Genomic DNA, 16,688 nt, shown 5'->3' with positions numbered 1-16,688 from the left:
GCGGTTGCAAGTGGAAATGGACCTATGTGCAGTCAATGTTTCTAGGGAGATGCCAGGGGCAGGGGAGGGGGGTTCGGGTTGGCTGTAAGCGGGGTGAGGTTACAAGTTAGCTGGCATTTTCTACCTAGGACCAAGCTACCACAAGGCAACCACCAGGCTAACAAACATCGACACCGTTGTCACACTGGAGTGGATCAATTATGATAAGAGTAGGGGCGTCAGCATCGGGAGTGGCTGCCAATTTGCTTAGGCAAACTGACTGTCACTGGCAGGCATATTACGAATTGATGTTTCAACATGGTCTTCTTGTCAGTTCGAATCAATATTCATGTCCCTCAATCAGGAGCCGACCGTTGTCACGCTCCGATCCAAACGACCGTTCCTATCCAAAATGCTTCCCAAGACTCCTGAGCTCCTTGTTGCTGCGAAACCAGCCCTCCCTGCCCGTATCCTTGCCGCGCCCTTGAGGGCAATCTTGGCTCTTGGCCAACTTTGTTGCAACTCTTACATCTCATATCCCATCGCTTCGTAATATCATTGAACAGCAGATTGAACAGCCGCACCGTAGCCGTAGTACCTACCTACTGGGTACCTGTCATACGTGCCTCAATGCCTCCTTTCGGGGCTAGGCACCCTCTCAGGACTCGAGCTCTTACTTCTGCTCTCAAAACTCTCCACCATGTCGAGCACGCGAGTCCTAGGCCGCTCGTACCGGACTTGTTCCGCAGTCATGACAACGGGAGAGATGCTTCTCCGCCTGGAATCCTCCGAGGTCTCGCTCGCCGGTGGCAGAGGCACCTTGAGCAGCAAGGACGTCCTCTCGGGCTGCTTGCCTTGCTGTATCCTCTCGCGCCTTGCCCGGCTCGCTTCCTCGGTCTGGCTGGCAACACTGGAGACATCCTCTGCTGCTTCGTCTGGCCTATCATCCTGCGCCGTGACCTTTTCTTCATCTTTGCCAGCTATAGCAGCCTCCTGTGTTGGAGAATCGGCCTTCTCCGGATCGACGAAGACCACCGACTCCTCCAAGGACACAAGATCCGCGTTGTCGGCATTAACGACGCGCAGCCTGTCCTTGGGTACACTGAACATCACCTGCACCAGCCTCTGTTCCACCGCTTTCTCGATGTCCCAGTCGTCTTCCTCCCAGCCCTCGCCAGCGCCCTGGCCAGCGCCACTCGCAGACGCTCCGGCCTCGTCCCACGCCATCCTCCCTTGCCTCCGTTTTTGTAGCAGCCCGACGCCACCCAGGCCCAAGCTGCCCAGCCCCAACCCTTCGTAGTCGCTGCTTTGCCCGTGGGTCGGGCTCTCAGTCTGACTTGAGCTTCCATTCGAGCTCCCGCTGCCAGCGCCTGCACTGAACACTCTCTTTAGGCTCCCAAACCAACTCCTGCGCGGTGGCTTGCTCTTGCTTGGGCTCCCAGGAGCCAGAGGGTCGTCATCTGACAAATGACCAAGATCTTCAATGTCCGATATCGGCCTTGGCCGGCCTAGAAGCAGCCCAGGTCCCTCGGTCTGGAGCGCCGTGATCGACTTGGCCGTCTTGAAGCTGTCCTGCGTGGTATTGCTGTTGCTGCTGCTACTCTTGTCAGAGTGGGAGGTGCCGGTTCTTTCCTGCTCGCCCCGAGATTTGCTGACAGCCAACAATCCAGCCCCGGCGCCGGCCACGCGCAGCGAGTCGGACCGGTTCACTATGAAGCTGAAGGTGCTGCGGTTGGACTCGGACAAGTTGCTGTCCGTTCGGGCACCGCCGGCAGTGTCGTCTTCAGACAAGCGCACCGACGGCCGCCTCGTAGGAGAGATCTTGCCCGAGTTGCGGAACGTGGTGCTGTGAGGCTGTATACGAGCTGTGATGAGGGCGTCAGACGCGTCGATGTCGCTAACCCAGTCTTGTACTTCTGGGTGCTGTGGCCGCGGACGCGGTGTGCTCTCCGTCGGACTGGCTGGGCCAGAGCCCGCCGTCTGCTGGCCAGGCGCCACAAAGACAATTGGGCTCGCCAAGCTGGGCCCTGCCTTTGTTGGTGTTGAAGGTACCGGCGTGGTGAAAGGGTCATCGTCGTTCTCCTCGTCCCTGTCTGGGGCAATTGCACCAGCCACGGCTATCTCATCTTCCTCATCCTCAAAGATCGGATGGATAGCGCCTGGGCTCATCAGATCATCCCCACCAGCAATACCAGTGGGCTGGTACAGGCCCCTTGCGACCCTGGGTACTGGCCTGCGCCTGATGTCTCTTCTGTAGGCACCGGGCGACTCAACAGCCATGGGGTCATCAGAAGCTGCCCTTGCCCCTTCAGGAGCGCGCAGGTTCTCGTAACCAAGTGCGTTCCCCTGGTCACGTAGATACGGGTCGTGCCCGCCCGTGTACCATCGAGCTGCACTTCGGGGTCCCCATGGATATACGTTTTCGCGCTCGAGCATCTCATCGGAGGTGATGAAGGCCGTTCCGGTGGTCAGATTCCGGATGTGCTCGTCTCGTGCCTGGTGGCGAAGACGCTGCCTTCGCCTCCAGCATAAGAAGCAGATAGCCGGCACGAGGAGTAGAAGGGGAATACCGAGCCCCAGTCCCAAGCCGAGGCCCAGTTTGTACGGCGTTGTTGACGGCGCGGTTCCGCTCTCTGAGCCGGTCGATGCAGATATTGGGTTCGTGTACGAATCGCTCCAGGTGAGGCTTGTCACGTTGAAGAACATCTGAAGCTGCCCGCCCGCCACACCAATGGCATCCCTCTTGCCCAGCCCTGAACCTGAGGAGCTGGGTGAGATGGCATAACCACCGGATACCATCATGACATTGCCGGGCAACAAGGCAGCACCATGGCCATAAATACCCTCCCCAGAGCTCAAGGGCTGTTCATCGGGCACAGACCACGTCCACTCCCCGAACTCACTGCCGCTCATCTGCAAGACGGCCAGCTGTGGTTGCGCCGCCTGGCTCGTGTTGCCCACCCACCCACCAAGGACGATAATAGCGGACCCGGCTTCATTGAGGACGGCAGTATGGCCCGACCGCGGCTGCACCTCGGTGACAGCATCGTCGTTCTTTGCGAGCTCCGAAGTCTCGCTCGAGGGGGAGCCAGACGGGCCGGAGATGGCGATGAAGCTCCAGCTCTCCTCCGGCAGGCTCCACACCGCAGCCGTCGACATGTTCACAAAGGCAGTCTGGGTGTGGCCGCCCAGGACGACGCTGTTGATGCTCTGCGTCACGATGCCGGAGATGTTGGACGTCGCCGGCGGGAGGGGGGTCAAGCTGAAGCCTGCCTCAGCTATGGGCTGTGATTTGAGGGACAATTGGCTCGCGGTGTATGCCGGCGTGGACGAGGGGTCTGTGGAGGCCGTCAGGCGGACCATTGAGTTAGAGTAGGTCGCGGCTGATGTCCAATCATCGGCGTCGAGGGTGTCGTCGGGGCATTGCCCGCCGTAGGCGTATATCAGGGGCTGGGATAGGCTGGGCGATATGGTCTCTGAGAAGGAGAAACCGCCTCCCAGGAAGGATGGCCCGCTGGCCCCGCCGCTGTTGGTGACGAAGTGCTCCACCCATGATGCCTGGTGAGAGGTGGTGGTATTGTAGACCCATACGGATGATCCAGTGCCCGAACTGCAATCGCCTGCATAGGCGACGATGGAGCCATCCGATGTGAGTGTGGGCGTGAACGTCGTGGTGTTGGTGCTTGATATGAGGAAAGGCAGCTCTGGTGTCAAGGTCTCAGCACTGTTGGCGACGGAAGAAGCGGCCAGTGAGGATGATATGTCCACCGCCAACAGGTCGACCGAGCCGTCGCCGTTGGGAGTGAGGATGTAGGCCGTGCTGTTGGCGTTGCCAGTCTCCCGGCCGTAGGCGACCCCGGCGGTGGATCCCGGAACGAGGATGTTGGTTGGAATGTACGGGAGGAGCGATGTCTCGGAGGCGTCGACCCGGGCGGCGTGCATCATGAGCAGCAGCAAGCCAACCATGAGCATGAAGGTGCTGGGCGTGGTGGTATGCGTCCGCGGCGGACCGCATTCACGTTGTTGGACTCGGGTAGCAACTGACGACGCCGTGTAAGTAGACACGGGCCTGGCCTGAGGGCCCGGCATGCTGTGGTGGTGCGTGCTCTCTGTGGTTCGCAGGGTGAGTGGCACTCGCAGCCTGCAGATCTCGTGCTGATCAATTCAATTCATTGTTCGTCCGTGAAGACCAGACCCGCAATATTGGATATGGGGCCACCCAGCCTCCCGACATCAAGCAGGGCAGGGCAAACAGGACAGAACAGGATGACAAGGAAAGGCTCGACAGGCTCAGCTCAACACGGCATTGATCTTCGAAAATAGCGATGAGCTGGCATGAGGGATAACTATCACGGGAGCTAGCAATGAGAAGCAACAAGAAGACACAGGCTGGCAGGGTATGGTATTGCGTGGACTGGGGTTGGGAGGGAATGGTGCTGGTTTTACGACTGGTCAGCACACGAGGAGAACAAGAGAGAGACGGACAATGGAGGGGTCACGGTCCGAGGGGCTGGTAAGTTCGCAATTTCAACACCAGTCCATCCACCAGTGTCATCGTCCAGCAAGTCAACAGGTTTGGTGGCACATGATGGGGAGGGATCTTGGTTGCGGAGGGCGGGCTGGGCCCTGGCCCACCGGCCAATGGTGTGGTTGTGGTTGGCGTAATCGGTGGCTGGAGAGTGCATCCTGCATTTTGGATACCCGTTAGTGGTAGCGCCGCCGTGTTGACACGGTGCTGGGCACGGCGTTGGCACGGCGACGGCAACGGCGCGCATCTTGACTGGTCAATCCGATAATCCACATGTTGACAGTCTACGTACAGAGGTACGGACAGCCACCACTGGTCCTGCATGGCAAAGACACAATAATCTAAGAAGGTTGTACTGAACTCCACTAATAAGTATCCCGACAGATGAACACACACAGACACACCAAGCTGGCCCAAGCCATGCCGTCCCAGGCCGAGTCCCCGTTTCAAACAAAACCTGCGGCCAACAACGTTATGGCCCGTTCGCTCCACTCATTGCGACATCTCCGAAGCGCACACCTTGAGGTGAGTGTCGCTGCTGTGCCGCGTCTTGAAGGGCCGCGATCTGGCTGTGCAGGCTCGCGATGAGGTCCTCGTTGCGTTGTTCGCCATCGGCAGGTTGCCGGTTTGTGTACTGCGCAAGTTGGGCGCTCATGTTCTGCTGGACCTGGGCGTGCCTGGCCGCCTCGTTTCTCAGATGATCGATGGTACCTCGGTCTCTCGCGGCATTGGCCTGGAGCTCAGAGAACCGGGGTCCTTCTGCGCAACTCGGCGGCGTGGTCCTCGTTCTTCCTCTTCTCATAATCGGTCGCCCGCTGCGCAGTCCTGGGCGCCACCGTGCCGACGACCGTGGGCTTGCTGTACCGGTCCAGCCTCTCGCTCCACTCGGTGCTGGGATGGGTCGCGAAGGCCGGCAACACAAAGATGGTGCTGCGGCCCTGGCCCTCGAGCCGGTAGAACCGCGACCTGATGTCCACCGCCACGAGGCCGCGCGCGTGCCGGCCCTGACTGCGCTCCGTGCTCCACACGCTGTCGCCGCCCAGTCCGACATCCTCCTGCGCCCACTCGTGCTCCCTAACGGCGAGCGCCGCCTCCTCGCGGTCCAGGGTGTCGTGCAGGTGCGCCCACACGTCGTCGCCCGCGTTGACCAGCACCCAGCGGTCCTGCGGGTACGCGATCTCCCGCCCGGACCGCCCGTCCGGCCCGAGCACCGACAGGTGCTGCAGCGGCACCACCGCCTCGCCCGCCAGCGCGTCCGTCAGTTTCGCGTTGGTCATGTCCATCTCGTGGTTGCGCAGCGCCAGGCTCTGGACGTACAGCAGCAGCTGGCCCAGCAGCGAGTTCTGCGCCGCCTTGAGCTCGGCCGAGTTGGCGCCCTGGCCCTCCTCGGGGATCAGGCTGAGGATGCCGCCCGTGTTGCTGAACTCGTGATCCAGGAGCTCCAGACATTGGTTCGCGTGCATGGCCAGCAGGTGATGGCTGGCATGCGGCAGCTGGGAGACATCTGGCAGGTATGGGTGAGCTCTCTGCTCCAGCGGCTCGCGCGCCGGGAACTTTTGGATCGGACATTTGAATTCGGTGCCAGTGACCTCGTGCCGACCGCTGACCTCGTTTGAGAGGATGTTGAGTGGCTTGTGGTGGTTGGGGTCGTCATTGTTGTACGGCTGGGACAGGTCTGCAAGCCAGTCAAAAGCGTCGTTCAGCTCCAGCCGCCCTTCCACGCTGTGCTGGATGTTCCTCGCCCCATTTTGGTCCTGTCTAACCTGCCTGTCATCAAAGATGGGATTTCCGTCGACCGTCCCGGTCCTCACGCTCGGGCTGAGGCGAGCGATGAGCACAGCCAGGGATTGTGCGTGCCGCTTCAGCGCTATGAGGGTCGGCGGGCAACCCGGGGTGCCCAAGTAGTTGCATCCCAGGTGCCGGAGCGTCGCCTTGGTCGCCACGTCGTCATGAAGTCGAGACCATTCTGACTGGTACGGGATTGCATGATCCGTGGCAGGGTAATAACCAGGCTGGCTGACGTTTGAGTCATTCTGAGCGGCTGCGTTGTCGTCGGCCATCTTGACGGAAGTCGTGTGTTGGCAAGTTCGTTCCGAAAACTCTTGGTGGTGGCAGTCTGTTCACACTGGCTGTGGCTTCCTCAGAGACCAACAGACATGAAGAACAGAGGGGACTTCGCTGGGGGATTGCTCAGAGCAGGCTCGAAAAGAAAAGTAGAACCACAACTGAGGTTCAGTCTCTTTTGTCTGGAAAGCCCTCACACAGCCGGTTGCTAGGGACTCCGTTTTCATTGTTCAGCTCACCCATTCCACGCCGGAACGGGTGCGGTCTGCCTTTGTTGACAATGGCATGGACGCCCGACTTCCCCTTATGGACACTTCCGTTTTTCTCGCTGACCGGACCCGGACCTGGAAATGAGTCGGAATCTGCTGGAAACGAACAACCCCAGTCATCGTCTTCTTACAGGCACATCTCCGGCGGCAAGGCGAGCAGAAGGTTGATCGTGTCTCTCACAGCAGTCATGACCGGACTTGCTGGCAATCTTGTAGGAATCAGGATACTTGGGTTGAGATATAGCTTGTACACCACCGCCTCCCATGGTTTGGCTCTTACAACTGTTTTAGAACAAGTTGGGCCTCGACCATGATATGTGGCTGACCGACCACTGTTCCAAGCCGGAACGAGTGTTGGCCCGTAGCTGACAACAGCGCGCGTCCCAGTGTCCGCAGCTTTGTCTATCGTTGGAGTACTTACAGGCTTCCAAAAGCTGACGGAGACCCACCTAACTCACGATGAGCTCAATGTTGATGGATCCACGATGACTTTACAGCTGACCCGCACTGTAGACACCCTAGAGACAACGGTGGGTCTGAATGGTGTAATACGAATGGCCAGGCGCGAGCTCCCACCTGCGAGGCGTGCACCTCCGTCGATCTGGACACTCGACAGCATCATACTGCTCACGAAAAGCGGACATCACGAGCTTATAGATAGACATTTACAAGGCAAATCTGCAAGCATGGATGAGTTCCAAGTGGCACCCTTGGCAAAGTCGCCGTGGATGTTGGTCCGAGTTGGACACAGACCCGGCATTCCTCCAGAAAGCGTCATTGTGTGCATGTGTCATCGATGTGGCTTGACGTGAGACCAGTAACCGCCCATAAATTCTAGATGCAAAACTTGTAAATTTTGCGAGGGAGTGCCGAACTGATGAGATGCGGAGACGCGGTACGTCCTGATGTTGTATACACACAGCGCACGGCTGGGACCCGCCTGTTTTTCTGCGTCAGTCTGGTGGTGTTACACCCAGAATTTCTGAGCAGTCGTAAAAGATGCTTTAAGCCAATAAGCCCACGGCACTACGGTTGAGCCGGCGGAGCTCATCTGGGTCGAAGTGGTCCCCAACGGTGATGCCAGCTGGGCTCTAGGGCTTGGACCAGTCTAGGAGCTCAACAGATGAAGCCATGAGCCACTGCAGAGCTCTGGGAACGGCTGGGTTGTGGTTCGAAGCATAACGGAACAAATGTACTGCAAATACGCAAGAGGCGGATGTGCTAACTCCTGGTGGACGTTGTCCTGGACCGTATGGGAGCTGCACCAAGCCCAACCTGTCGCGTAGTTTAAGCCCCCCCCCCCCTCTTTTTTTGTTGGAAAAACCAAACCAAAAAAACAAAACCACAGTGACAAGGCCTACTATTATCATAAAGTACTCAACTGTCTCCCAAGGATGGCTTGAGGGATGTAAATCGCAACGGAACATGTCTGTCCCATACTGTAAGAGAGAGTCGTGACGCTGGTGTGGCAAGCTTCCCCTGGTCAGTAGTAGATGTCGTTGGAGTCGTTTTTCGCCCACGTGATGATCGGGGTCAGTCCGTGCCTACAGATGCTAGATGGGAGACTTTGGAAGCCAGATCGGAGTTGATCAACCAGGTGCTGAGCGAGGATGCCCTGGGTATCTACCTACCCGGGCATAGACTTCGCACCATCCATACGCGCGTCAGGACAATCAGACGTGCAACGCCGGCAATTACCACAGAATGCCACTTGAGATTTGTAAATATTGCTTTTCTGTCACGGCTGTTGGCTCGCAACGGGAGACCCACGGCCACATCTCGCACACCAAATCTCTCACAGCACGTCTCAGGAATGGACTTGGGCTCTCATGTGGCTTGGTGAATTACAGCTAAGGAACCTTAAAGAGGATTGATGCAGCTGAAAACCTGGAAACAAACATTGCGAGGCCTCTCGACCGTGCACGCTTCCTGCGAAAAGTCTGTGATTGCACGAGGCATGTTCGCGACCAGCTGTCGAATGCGGGCAAGCGGATTGAGATTGGAGGGGTCGATTATCAATGGTTCAATGTTCCATGCTGAAGCCAAAGCAAGAGTGTGATAGTTTACAGTGGGGCCTGGGCCGGTTGTGGCTGAGCTGCCTTGATTGGTGGTGCAGCAGGTTATCATGGCTGGGTATGGCCACCGACGGCGTTGTCCGGCAGCTGGAGAATTCTGTCGAGGAAGCCCCGAAGTGCCAGCGGCCTGTGGGTTGTCGAGTTTTGTGGCCTGCGGATTGGGCCTACAACACAAGTGCTGTGTTGGAGTATGTTACAGGATCCATGTGTGGCAGGACGAGGTTTCGGAAGAAGGTGGCACGGAGTGGCTAGTCTGCCCAGCTACGAAGCCGTGGTCGATTTGCTGTGCTGGCCACGTACCATGTAGGCGAGTGGGAGCCATGGACCCGATAACTTGGATCGGAGACGGTCACATGTGACTGGTGTGTCCACCTGATGCTTGCACTAAAGCTGAACCTCAGAAGCTGCACTTCGACAGCACACACACACATAGTTCCTCGTGTCAATGATGTTCTCCAAGACCGTGCGCTTGGATTGTGGTGCGCCGCAGACATCATTGATCGTGTCGGGGGTCTACTGGCGCAGACTGATCAATGCCGCATGCGGCTCCAAGACAGGGCCAACACAGACCGGCGGTGGCGTGGCAGTATCCCGCCGGAGCGACAGCCAGTGGTAGACTGAGTCTGAGAGGCAGAGACCCTGCCTTGAGTGTATGCTAAAGTTGGGCCTGTCATCTGTCATTGACTCGTTCCAGTCAGTACAGTGGTATCCATAGCGGGACGTTGGCCCCGCAACTGGCCCTTTTGAGATAATTTCTCATGATTCCTGGAGTCGAGAGCGACCACTGAGGCGCCGTAGAGGCACCGCAGACGCACCGTAGGTGTCAGGTCCAAAATGATCAGTGTCTTGCAGGGGCAACACGAGATGGGGATGGGGACGGGGCTGAGGAAATGGATGAGAGGGACCAGGAGAACTCTGGGCTTGGCATGACCTGGAGGACAACAGGCGGGACGATTGTTGTGGTTGTGATGTGAGATGGTGCGATGCGGTGCGATGCTACTTTCAGTCAAGTCCGGCTTTGGCCTGCTCTGCCCTGCTCTGGCACTGCTCTGGCAGGCGAAAAGAAACGTCAGGAAGGGTCGAGCGACGAGAGACAGAAAGCTGCACGATGGTGTCATGTGTTTTACCGTCGAGAGTTGCATGGCCCCTCGATCGACAGAGAAGGAGGAACTGGGCGAGGAAGACCCTGGAGTGGGCAGGGAGGCCCACCAAGTGTGCCAGGTGCCGCCAAGGGCCCAAAGCCGAGATCCTAATCGATTTCATCAATTTGTCGCCCATCAATCTGGGAAGGCACATGCGGGCGGCTGCATGCTCGCCCTTTCCTTGCCATGACTTGGTCTGCCAACCTTGGCTTGCCCTGCTTGCTGCCCTGCCCGCTACCTAGGTACCTACCTCCCTATAGTGTTGCCACCTTGGGCGATAGGCCGCAATAATAGCTGCGCTGCGCTGCAACATGCCGCCTGGCCACGGCTGTTTCTGTTCCAGCTTGGCAGGGATCAGCATAGCACAGCAGGAACCTCGACCAGCTTGATACTGCTGGGCCTTGGAGCACGACGCGACGTCGTCATAGCCAATCCCAGTCCCAATTGGCCAACCACTTGGAATTCCAGCGCCCTTGCCCTTTCTTTTGATTGCGACGGTGCTAGGCTAGACTACATGTACTCGCCAGGCCTCCCACTCCGTTCTTTATCGGACGAGATTTCTTCTCGCTGTCACCCTGCCCGCCCCGCCTATACACCACCGCTCGAAAACCTCTCGAGCTTAATTCTCACGCCTTGCATCGTGGTAGCTTGCGGCTTGCAGCTTGCAGCTTTGTCGGGGGTGAGGCCTGCCAAAACCACGCGCGGCCGCTCCGACCTCGACCCTCCGACCTCTCTCATCTGCACCTGGACCGCCGCCGGGGCCTCCCATCCTCTCCTCCAATACACTCCCGGCTCCTGACACGCTGCCGATACAAAACCGGCCTCTTTTCGCGGCCCTGAACGGCCCTCTGCCTGGCTTCATTCAGCCCAACCTGTCACACTTACACGCCTCTGCGCCTTCTTGTCCTGTCTTCACACTAGAAATCAGCTGTGTCCTGCAGCACTCAAGGCTTTTCAGCCCCAAGGTAAACATGAGTGCTTCTTTTCTTGACAGTCAACTACACCAACTAGACGAAGATCCTCAAGACTAACGCCATGGCAGAAAGTGGAATCTCTTTGGGGGGTGTCGAATCGGCGCTCGACGACATCAGCAGCTTCGCAAATATGAGCAATCAAGGCGAGGCCCTTGAGGAGAAGGACCCAGTGTCCCTCTCCGGCATGGTATCGACCTTGGTACCCGTCGCCATCACCGCCGGCGTCTACTTCCTCATCTTCATCATTCTGCGCCGAAGCAACAGGCGATACTATGCCCCTCGCTCTTATATCGGCAGTCTTCGCGAGAATGAGCGCACGCCTGCACTGCCAGGTGGCTACCTAAACTGGATCGGCCGCTTCTGGAAGATACCCGACAGCCTGGCTCTCCAGACCCAGTCATTGGACTCTTACCTGTATCTGCGATTTATCCGCGTACGTCCCCTAACACCTCATCGATTCTCCAGCACCCAGTGCGCACTTTGTGCTGACTACATCGCCTGCAGATGACTGTTGTTATCTGTTTCGTGGGATGCTGCATCACCTGGCCTGTCCTTTTCCCCGTCAACATTACCGGTGGTGGTGGCCAGAAGCAGCTCGACATTCTTTCTTATGCGAACATCAACCCTAACACCCAGGGCAACCGCTACTATGCGCACACATTTGTCGCATGGGTGTACTACGGCTTCGTCATGTACTTGATCTTCCGTGAATGTGTATACTACATTAATCTCCGCCAGGCTTTCCTCATCAGCCCCTTCTACGCCAATCGCGTGTCCTCGAGGACTGTTCTGTTCACCTCGGTTCCCGACAATTACTTGGAGGAGAGGACATTGCGCAAGATCTTCGGAAATTCAGTCAAGCACATCTGGATCAACAGCGACATCAAGGAAATCGAGAAGCTGGTCGAGGAGCGAGACAAGGTGGCCTTTAAATTGGAAAAGGCCGAGGTCAAGCTCATCAAGCTCGCCAACAAAGAGCGTATCAAGACCTCCAAGGGCGCACCGGCGGACAGTGCTCACCCTCCGCTGGATGCCGAGTCTGGCAGCGTTGCTAGCAGATGGGTCCCTCAAAAGAAGCGGCCCACGCATCGCACCGGACCTCTGGGCTTGATCGGCAAGAAGGTGGACACCATCGACTGGTGTCGCTCCGAGCTTGCCAGGCTTATCCCCGAGGCAGAGGCTGCTCAGGCCCGATATCTTTCTGGCGGTAACAAGAAGATCCCCGCCGTGTTCATCGAGTTCAAGAGCCAGGCCGAAGCTGAGACGGCTTACCAAGTCCTCGCGCACCACACGGGCCTCACCATGGCCCCATCCTACATTGGCATCACCCCAAAGGACGTTGTCTGGAGCTCTCTGTCCATTTCTTGGTGGCAAAAGCTTGTCCGACGGTATGCTGTCATTGGCTTCATCACCGCAATGATCATATTCTGGGCCATCCCCGTGGGCGTCGTCGGTATCATCAGCAACGTGAACTACCTCAAGGAAATTTCCTTCCTGACATGGCTCAAGCAAATCCCGGACATCATCATGGGTGTGGTCACTGGCCTCCTCCCTTCTGTCGCACTCGCAATCCTGATGTCGCTGGTTCCCGTGGTCATGAGACTCTGTGCGAAGCTGTCGGGAGAGCCCTCCTTCTCGCGCATCGAGCTTTTCACACAAAACTCGTATTTCGCTTTCCAGGTCATACAGGTTTTCTTGATCACCACCGTCACCTCATCTGCGTCGGCAGTGGCAAAGCAGATCCAGGAAAACCCAACAGCTGTTACAACGATTTTGGCAAACAGTCTTCCCAAGTCGACCAACTTTTACATCTCCTACTTCATTGTCCAGGGGCTTACCATTGCCTCGAGCGTCATTTCCCAAGTCGTTGGCTTCGTCATCTTCAACATCCTCTACAGATACCTTGCCGGCACTCCTCGCGCCCTCTACACAAGTGGGCCAATCTCAGCGCGATCTCATGGGGAAGCACCTTGCCCATATATACTAATCTCACAGTGATTGCGATCACATACGCGGCAATTGCGCCTCTGATCCTAGGGTGGGCAACTATCGGAATGGCCTTGTTCTACTTTGCTTGGCGATACAACGTTCTATTCGTCACGGACACCCAGATCGACACACGAGGCCTCATCTACCCTCGAGCACTGAAGCAGCTTTTCACTGGAATCTACCTGAGCGAGCTCTGCTTGATTGGTCTTTTTGCTGCCTCCGTGGCCATCGGGCCCCTGGTGCTCATGATCGCCTTCCTTGTCTTCACAGTCCTCTTCAACCTCAGCCTCAACAATGCTCTGGACCCACTTCTGTATAATCTTCCACAGAGTCTAATGGCCGAGGAAGAGCAACGGCGTGTAGGCTTGGAAGCGACGGTCAGTGACGAGAAAGCCGTTGCGAACGGCACAGGCTATACAACAGTGAGTGACCAAGAGATTCACAATCCGTCGACCCCAAAATACATTGGTACTGACCAGCACCAGCATTCTCCGGGTGGCCAGCCAAAGAAGGGCAACTTCATCATCAGGTTCCTCAAGCCCTGGGTCTACGCTGACTACTTCACACTGCGTTCGTACCTGCCTGAACGCGAAATCAACTTCGGCGTGACGGACAAGTTGGAGGCAGAGGCATACTTGCCGCATGTTGTTACGTCACAGCCACCGCTGCTCTGGATCCCGCGTGACCAGGCTGGTGTTTCAGCGCAAGAAGTCGCGCATACGGGCAAGGTGATCCCGATCACGGACGAGGGCTGCGAGCTGAACGAAAAGAACAAGCTCGTGTGGGATCAGGACGGCGCAAGGCCGCCTGTTTGGGAGGAGAAAGTCATATACTGATCATGCCTCTCCGGCACTGTATCAAAGTTGGTTTATTGGATTCGAGGTCGAAGATTGGCGGTGGTGAGGGGGCGGAATGGTGTTCCGGATGGGGTCAGGATGGAGTTGTACGACGAAAAGACTCACGATCTCGAAAAGACGCGCCACGTATTTTGACTGACGCATGGCTCATGGTTTCGATTCGCGATATACCCGGTTTCTGTTTCAACCGACATGGCTGTTCTGGATTCTTTAGACCGCGGCGAGCATGTGGCTACGATACCACATTTTTTTAATAGTAACACTGTGTTCTACGATTTGAGAGTACAGTTGCCTGCCCCACCGTGTCTATCCAAGCTTCGTCGTGGTATGCCATTGCACTTAAATCTAGAGCCCCCTATTCAATCAGCCGAGTATGGGGCCGTCGTTGAGCCAATGACTGTGAATAGGCAAGTATGAACAGAACCTTTACAATTCCCATCTGCTTGCCACTCTTGTCGACTTGGGACTGACAGCTCGGCGGCGGATGCTGGCTGCCAATGATGGTCCGTGCGTCCCACCCCTTGAACTAGGAGCCCTGCGCCTTTGCTCATGCATACATCACTTCTCCCGGATCACCCGCGTCGACCGCTACTCTGTATTGTCAGTGTGAAGATACCCTCAGACTCTCCATTGTCACGACTTGAAGAAACAGTCGCACTGCTGTAGACGGACGATTCATACAGGGCATTCGGCGATGGCTGCTCCTACGACCTGAACGGACGACCACGCTGAGACCGACGAGATCCTGCTCACCGATTTCCGCCAGATCCTAGCTCGCCACCTCATCATCCAACATACCTTCTCACTTCTATATATAGAGAGCTCTTTATCTATATCTTCCGTCATGTTCACCTCACAGACAAGGAGAAGTCGCACGAACATCATCGTCGTGGCGGTGCTCGTGGTCGCCTGCTTCTACTTGGTCCTGCAACTACCCAGCTCGACTCTACGGACCATCGTGTGGTCATCACCAGAGAAAATGCCTTCTTACCAGAACTACACCTCGTCATTCTCATTTGACCTGGATAAGTCGATACACCCCGACTGGATGGCCCGTGTACCGGACCAGACCAGCCTGGCCAGCCTGTCGATACCTGGGACGCACGACACCGAGACCTTCGACCTGGTGAACAACACGAAGTACCAGTGTCAGAACCATGACCTGAGGACACAACTAAGGGCGGGCCTGCGGTATTTCGACATCAGGGGGCGCCTGGTGATCGACGAGGCTGCCGGCGGGGAGGAGACCGCCCCGGTGATTGGCATCTTCCACGCGCAGGTCTACACGGGCTACACGTTGGAGGACGTACTGCTCACGCTCTTTGAGTTCCTGGACCAGCACCCGACGGAGGGGATCATCATGAGGCTGAAAATGGAAGGACCGCCGGTGCGCAGGAAGTCCGAGGGGGTATTTGAGGAGGATGAGGAGGAGGAGGAAGGGGAGCAAGGGGCAGGCACAGCGGCGTACAAGACGACCTTCGAGGAAGCCTTCAACCACTACCGCCTCAAGAACACCCGCACCGAGCCCGGGAGCACAAAGCACCTGCTGCTCCCGTGGCCGAGTCCGTCCGCGCCGGCTGGCTCGCCCCTGCTGCCGACCATGGCGCAGCTCCGCGGCCGGGCTGTCGTCCTGCAGGAGTTCCCGTCCTCGACAGGGGCCAGCTACGGCGTCCCCTGGCTGTCCCCGCACATCAGCCTCGAGGATCTGTGGATTATAGTGGATCGAGAGCACCTCGAGGACAAGTGGCGGGCGATCCGGGCCAGCCTCGAGGCCGCCGGCGCGAGCCCGCCCGGCTCCGACGTGCTGTTCCTCAGCCACCTCAGCGCGAGCGTCGGGGTCACGCCGATCGAGGCGGCGGCGGGCCCGCTAGAGGCGGTAAACGGCTCGATGATTGAGGGCATGAACGAGCGGACGGGCCGGCTGCTTGAGAAGACTGTCAAGGACGGCCAGCAGGGCAAGACTGGGGTTATCATGGCGGACTTTCCCGGCCAGAGGCTGGTGGATGACATACTGGCGAGGAACGCGTGGTTGACGGGTTGAGGGTCGTGCACCATGGGTAGTCTATCGGAACGGTACCTTACATACATATAGAGGATTTTGCATGAGCCGGACATAAGCGCATATAAATGCATAGAACATTCATGGCAAACATTGGCATCAATTCTTTTCGGCCCAAAGCATTTCTGCCCATCCGACCTTGTCGTCCACTAAGGCGCACAAGCTGACCCCAACGTGTCAACCAATTCAGGGCGACATGGACAGCCACTCGAACTTTCGTTTGATCACGTTATCAAATGTACATGCACACGTTGCCTCAGTGAGTGATCCGGAAGCCCCCGGGTCATTGCGATGTGAGTATGTGAACACTCGAGTGAGACATGGTGACATCGAAGGTGCGTACGCGATGCATTGTAATTGGGCAGACAAATGCCTCACACCAGAGCAAGGGATACGATCTTATCAATGAAGGACGGCACGCCATCGTCGCGGAGCGTGTCGGCTTTGATGAACCACAGATGCCTTGTCTTGATGCGCGTGGATGTCGTCCCGCTTTACACAAAGCCCTCGAAGGCCCGTGATTTGCATCAGGTGGAAGACTTTTCAAGCAAGAAAGTACTCATTGCAGACATTAATCAGGCTGATGCCTTGGCACGACAAAAAAAGACAGTGAATTATGTACTCAGTGGATGTAGAGAGGGCCATCCCCCCTTGGGTTCTGTCTATCAGTCTCACAGCCGGCATACGCGAAGACGCAACTTCCGTCCCGGAACTGTTGGATTTCCTACCCGTGCTTACTGTGACACCGGTGC

At 57.2% G+C, this 16,688-nt stretch overlaps 4 protein-coding genes across 4 annotated transcripts; 2 read left to right on the top strand and 2 right to left on the bottom strand.

Annotated features, from left to right (window-relative positions):
- Positions 1–606: 606 nt before the first annotated feature.
- INS49_000979 (uncharacterized protein) lies at positions 607–5,162 on the bottom strand (the record flags this gene model as incomplete). The annotated part of the gene is made up of 2 exons (XM_043161813.1): positions 607–4,088; positions 5,027–5,162. 2 exons carry the CDS (start codon positions 5,160–5,162, stop codon positions 607–609), a joined length of 3,618 nt encoding a protein of 1,205 aa, XP_043030319.1.
- An 85-nt stretch (positions 5,163–5,247) lies between these two features.
- INS49_000978 (uncharacterized protein) lies at positions 5,248–6,567 on the bottom strand (the record flags this gene model as incomplete). Its single annotated transcript, XM_043161812.1, has 1 exon — positions 5,248–6,567. The coding sequence occupies one exon, from the start codon at positions 6,565–6,567 to the stop codon at positions 5,248–5,250; it is 1,320 nt and encodes a 439-aa protein (XP_043030318.1).
- A 4,525-nt stretch (positions 6,568–11,092) lies between these two features.
- On the top strand, positions 11,093–13,856 carry INS49_000977 (uncharacterized protein; the record flags this gene model as incomplete). Its single annotated transcript, XM_043161811.1, has 4 exons — positions 11,093–11,464; positions 11,536–12,964; positions 13,027–13,442; positions 13,506–13,856. The coding sequence occupies 4 exons, from the start codon at positions 11,093–11,095 to the stop codon at positions 13,854–13,856; spliced, it is 2,568 nt and encodes an 855-aa protein (XP_043030317.1).
- Positions 13,857–14,721: 865 nt separating this feature from the next.
- Positions 14,722–15,918, top strand: INS49_000976 (uncharacterized protein; the record flags this gene model as incomplete). The annotated part of the gene is made up of 1 exon (XM_043161810.1): positions 14,722–15,918. One exon carries the CDS (start codon positions 14,722–14,724, stop codon positions 15,916–15,918), a length of 1,197 nt encoding a protein of 398 aa, XP_043030316.1.
- Between the last annotated feature and the right edge of the window lie 770 nt (positions 15,919–16,688).

Source organism: Diaporthe citri (assembly GCF_014595645.1).
Source record: "Diaporthe citri strain NFHF-8-4 chromosome Unknown scaffold_1, whole genome shotgun sequence".
Lineage (NCBI taxonomy): Eukaryota > Fungi > Ascomycota > Sordariomycetes > Diaporthales > Diaporthaceae > Diaporthe > Diaporthe citri.
Note: the sequence above shows the minus strand (reverse complement) of the source record. Positions and strands in the feature narration are given on the sequence as shown.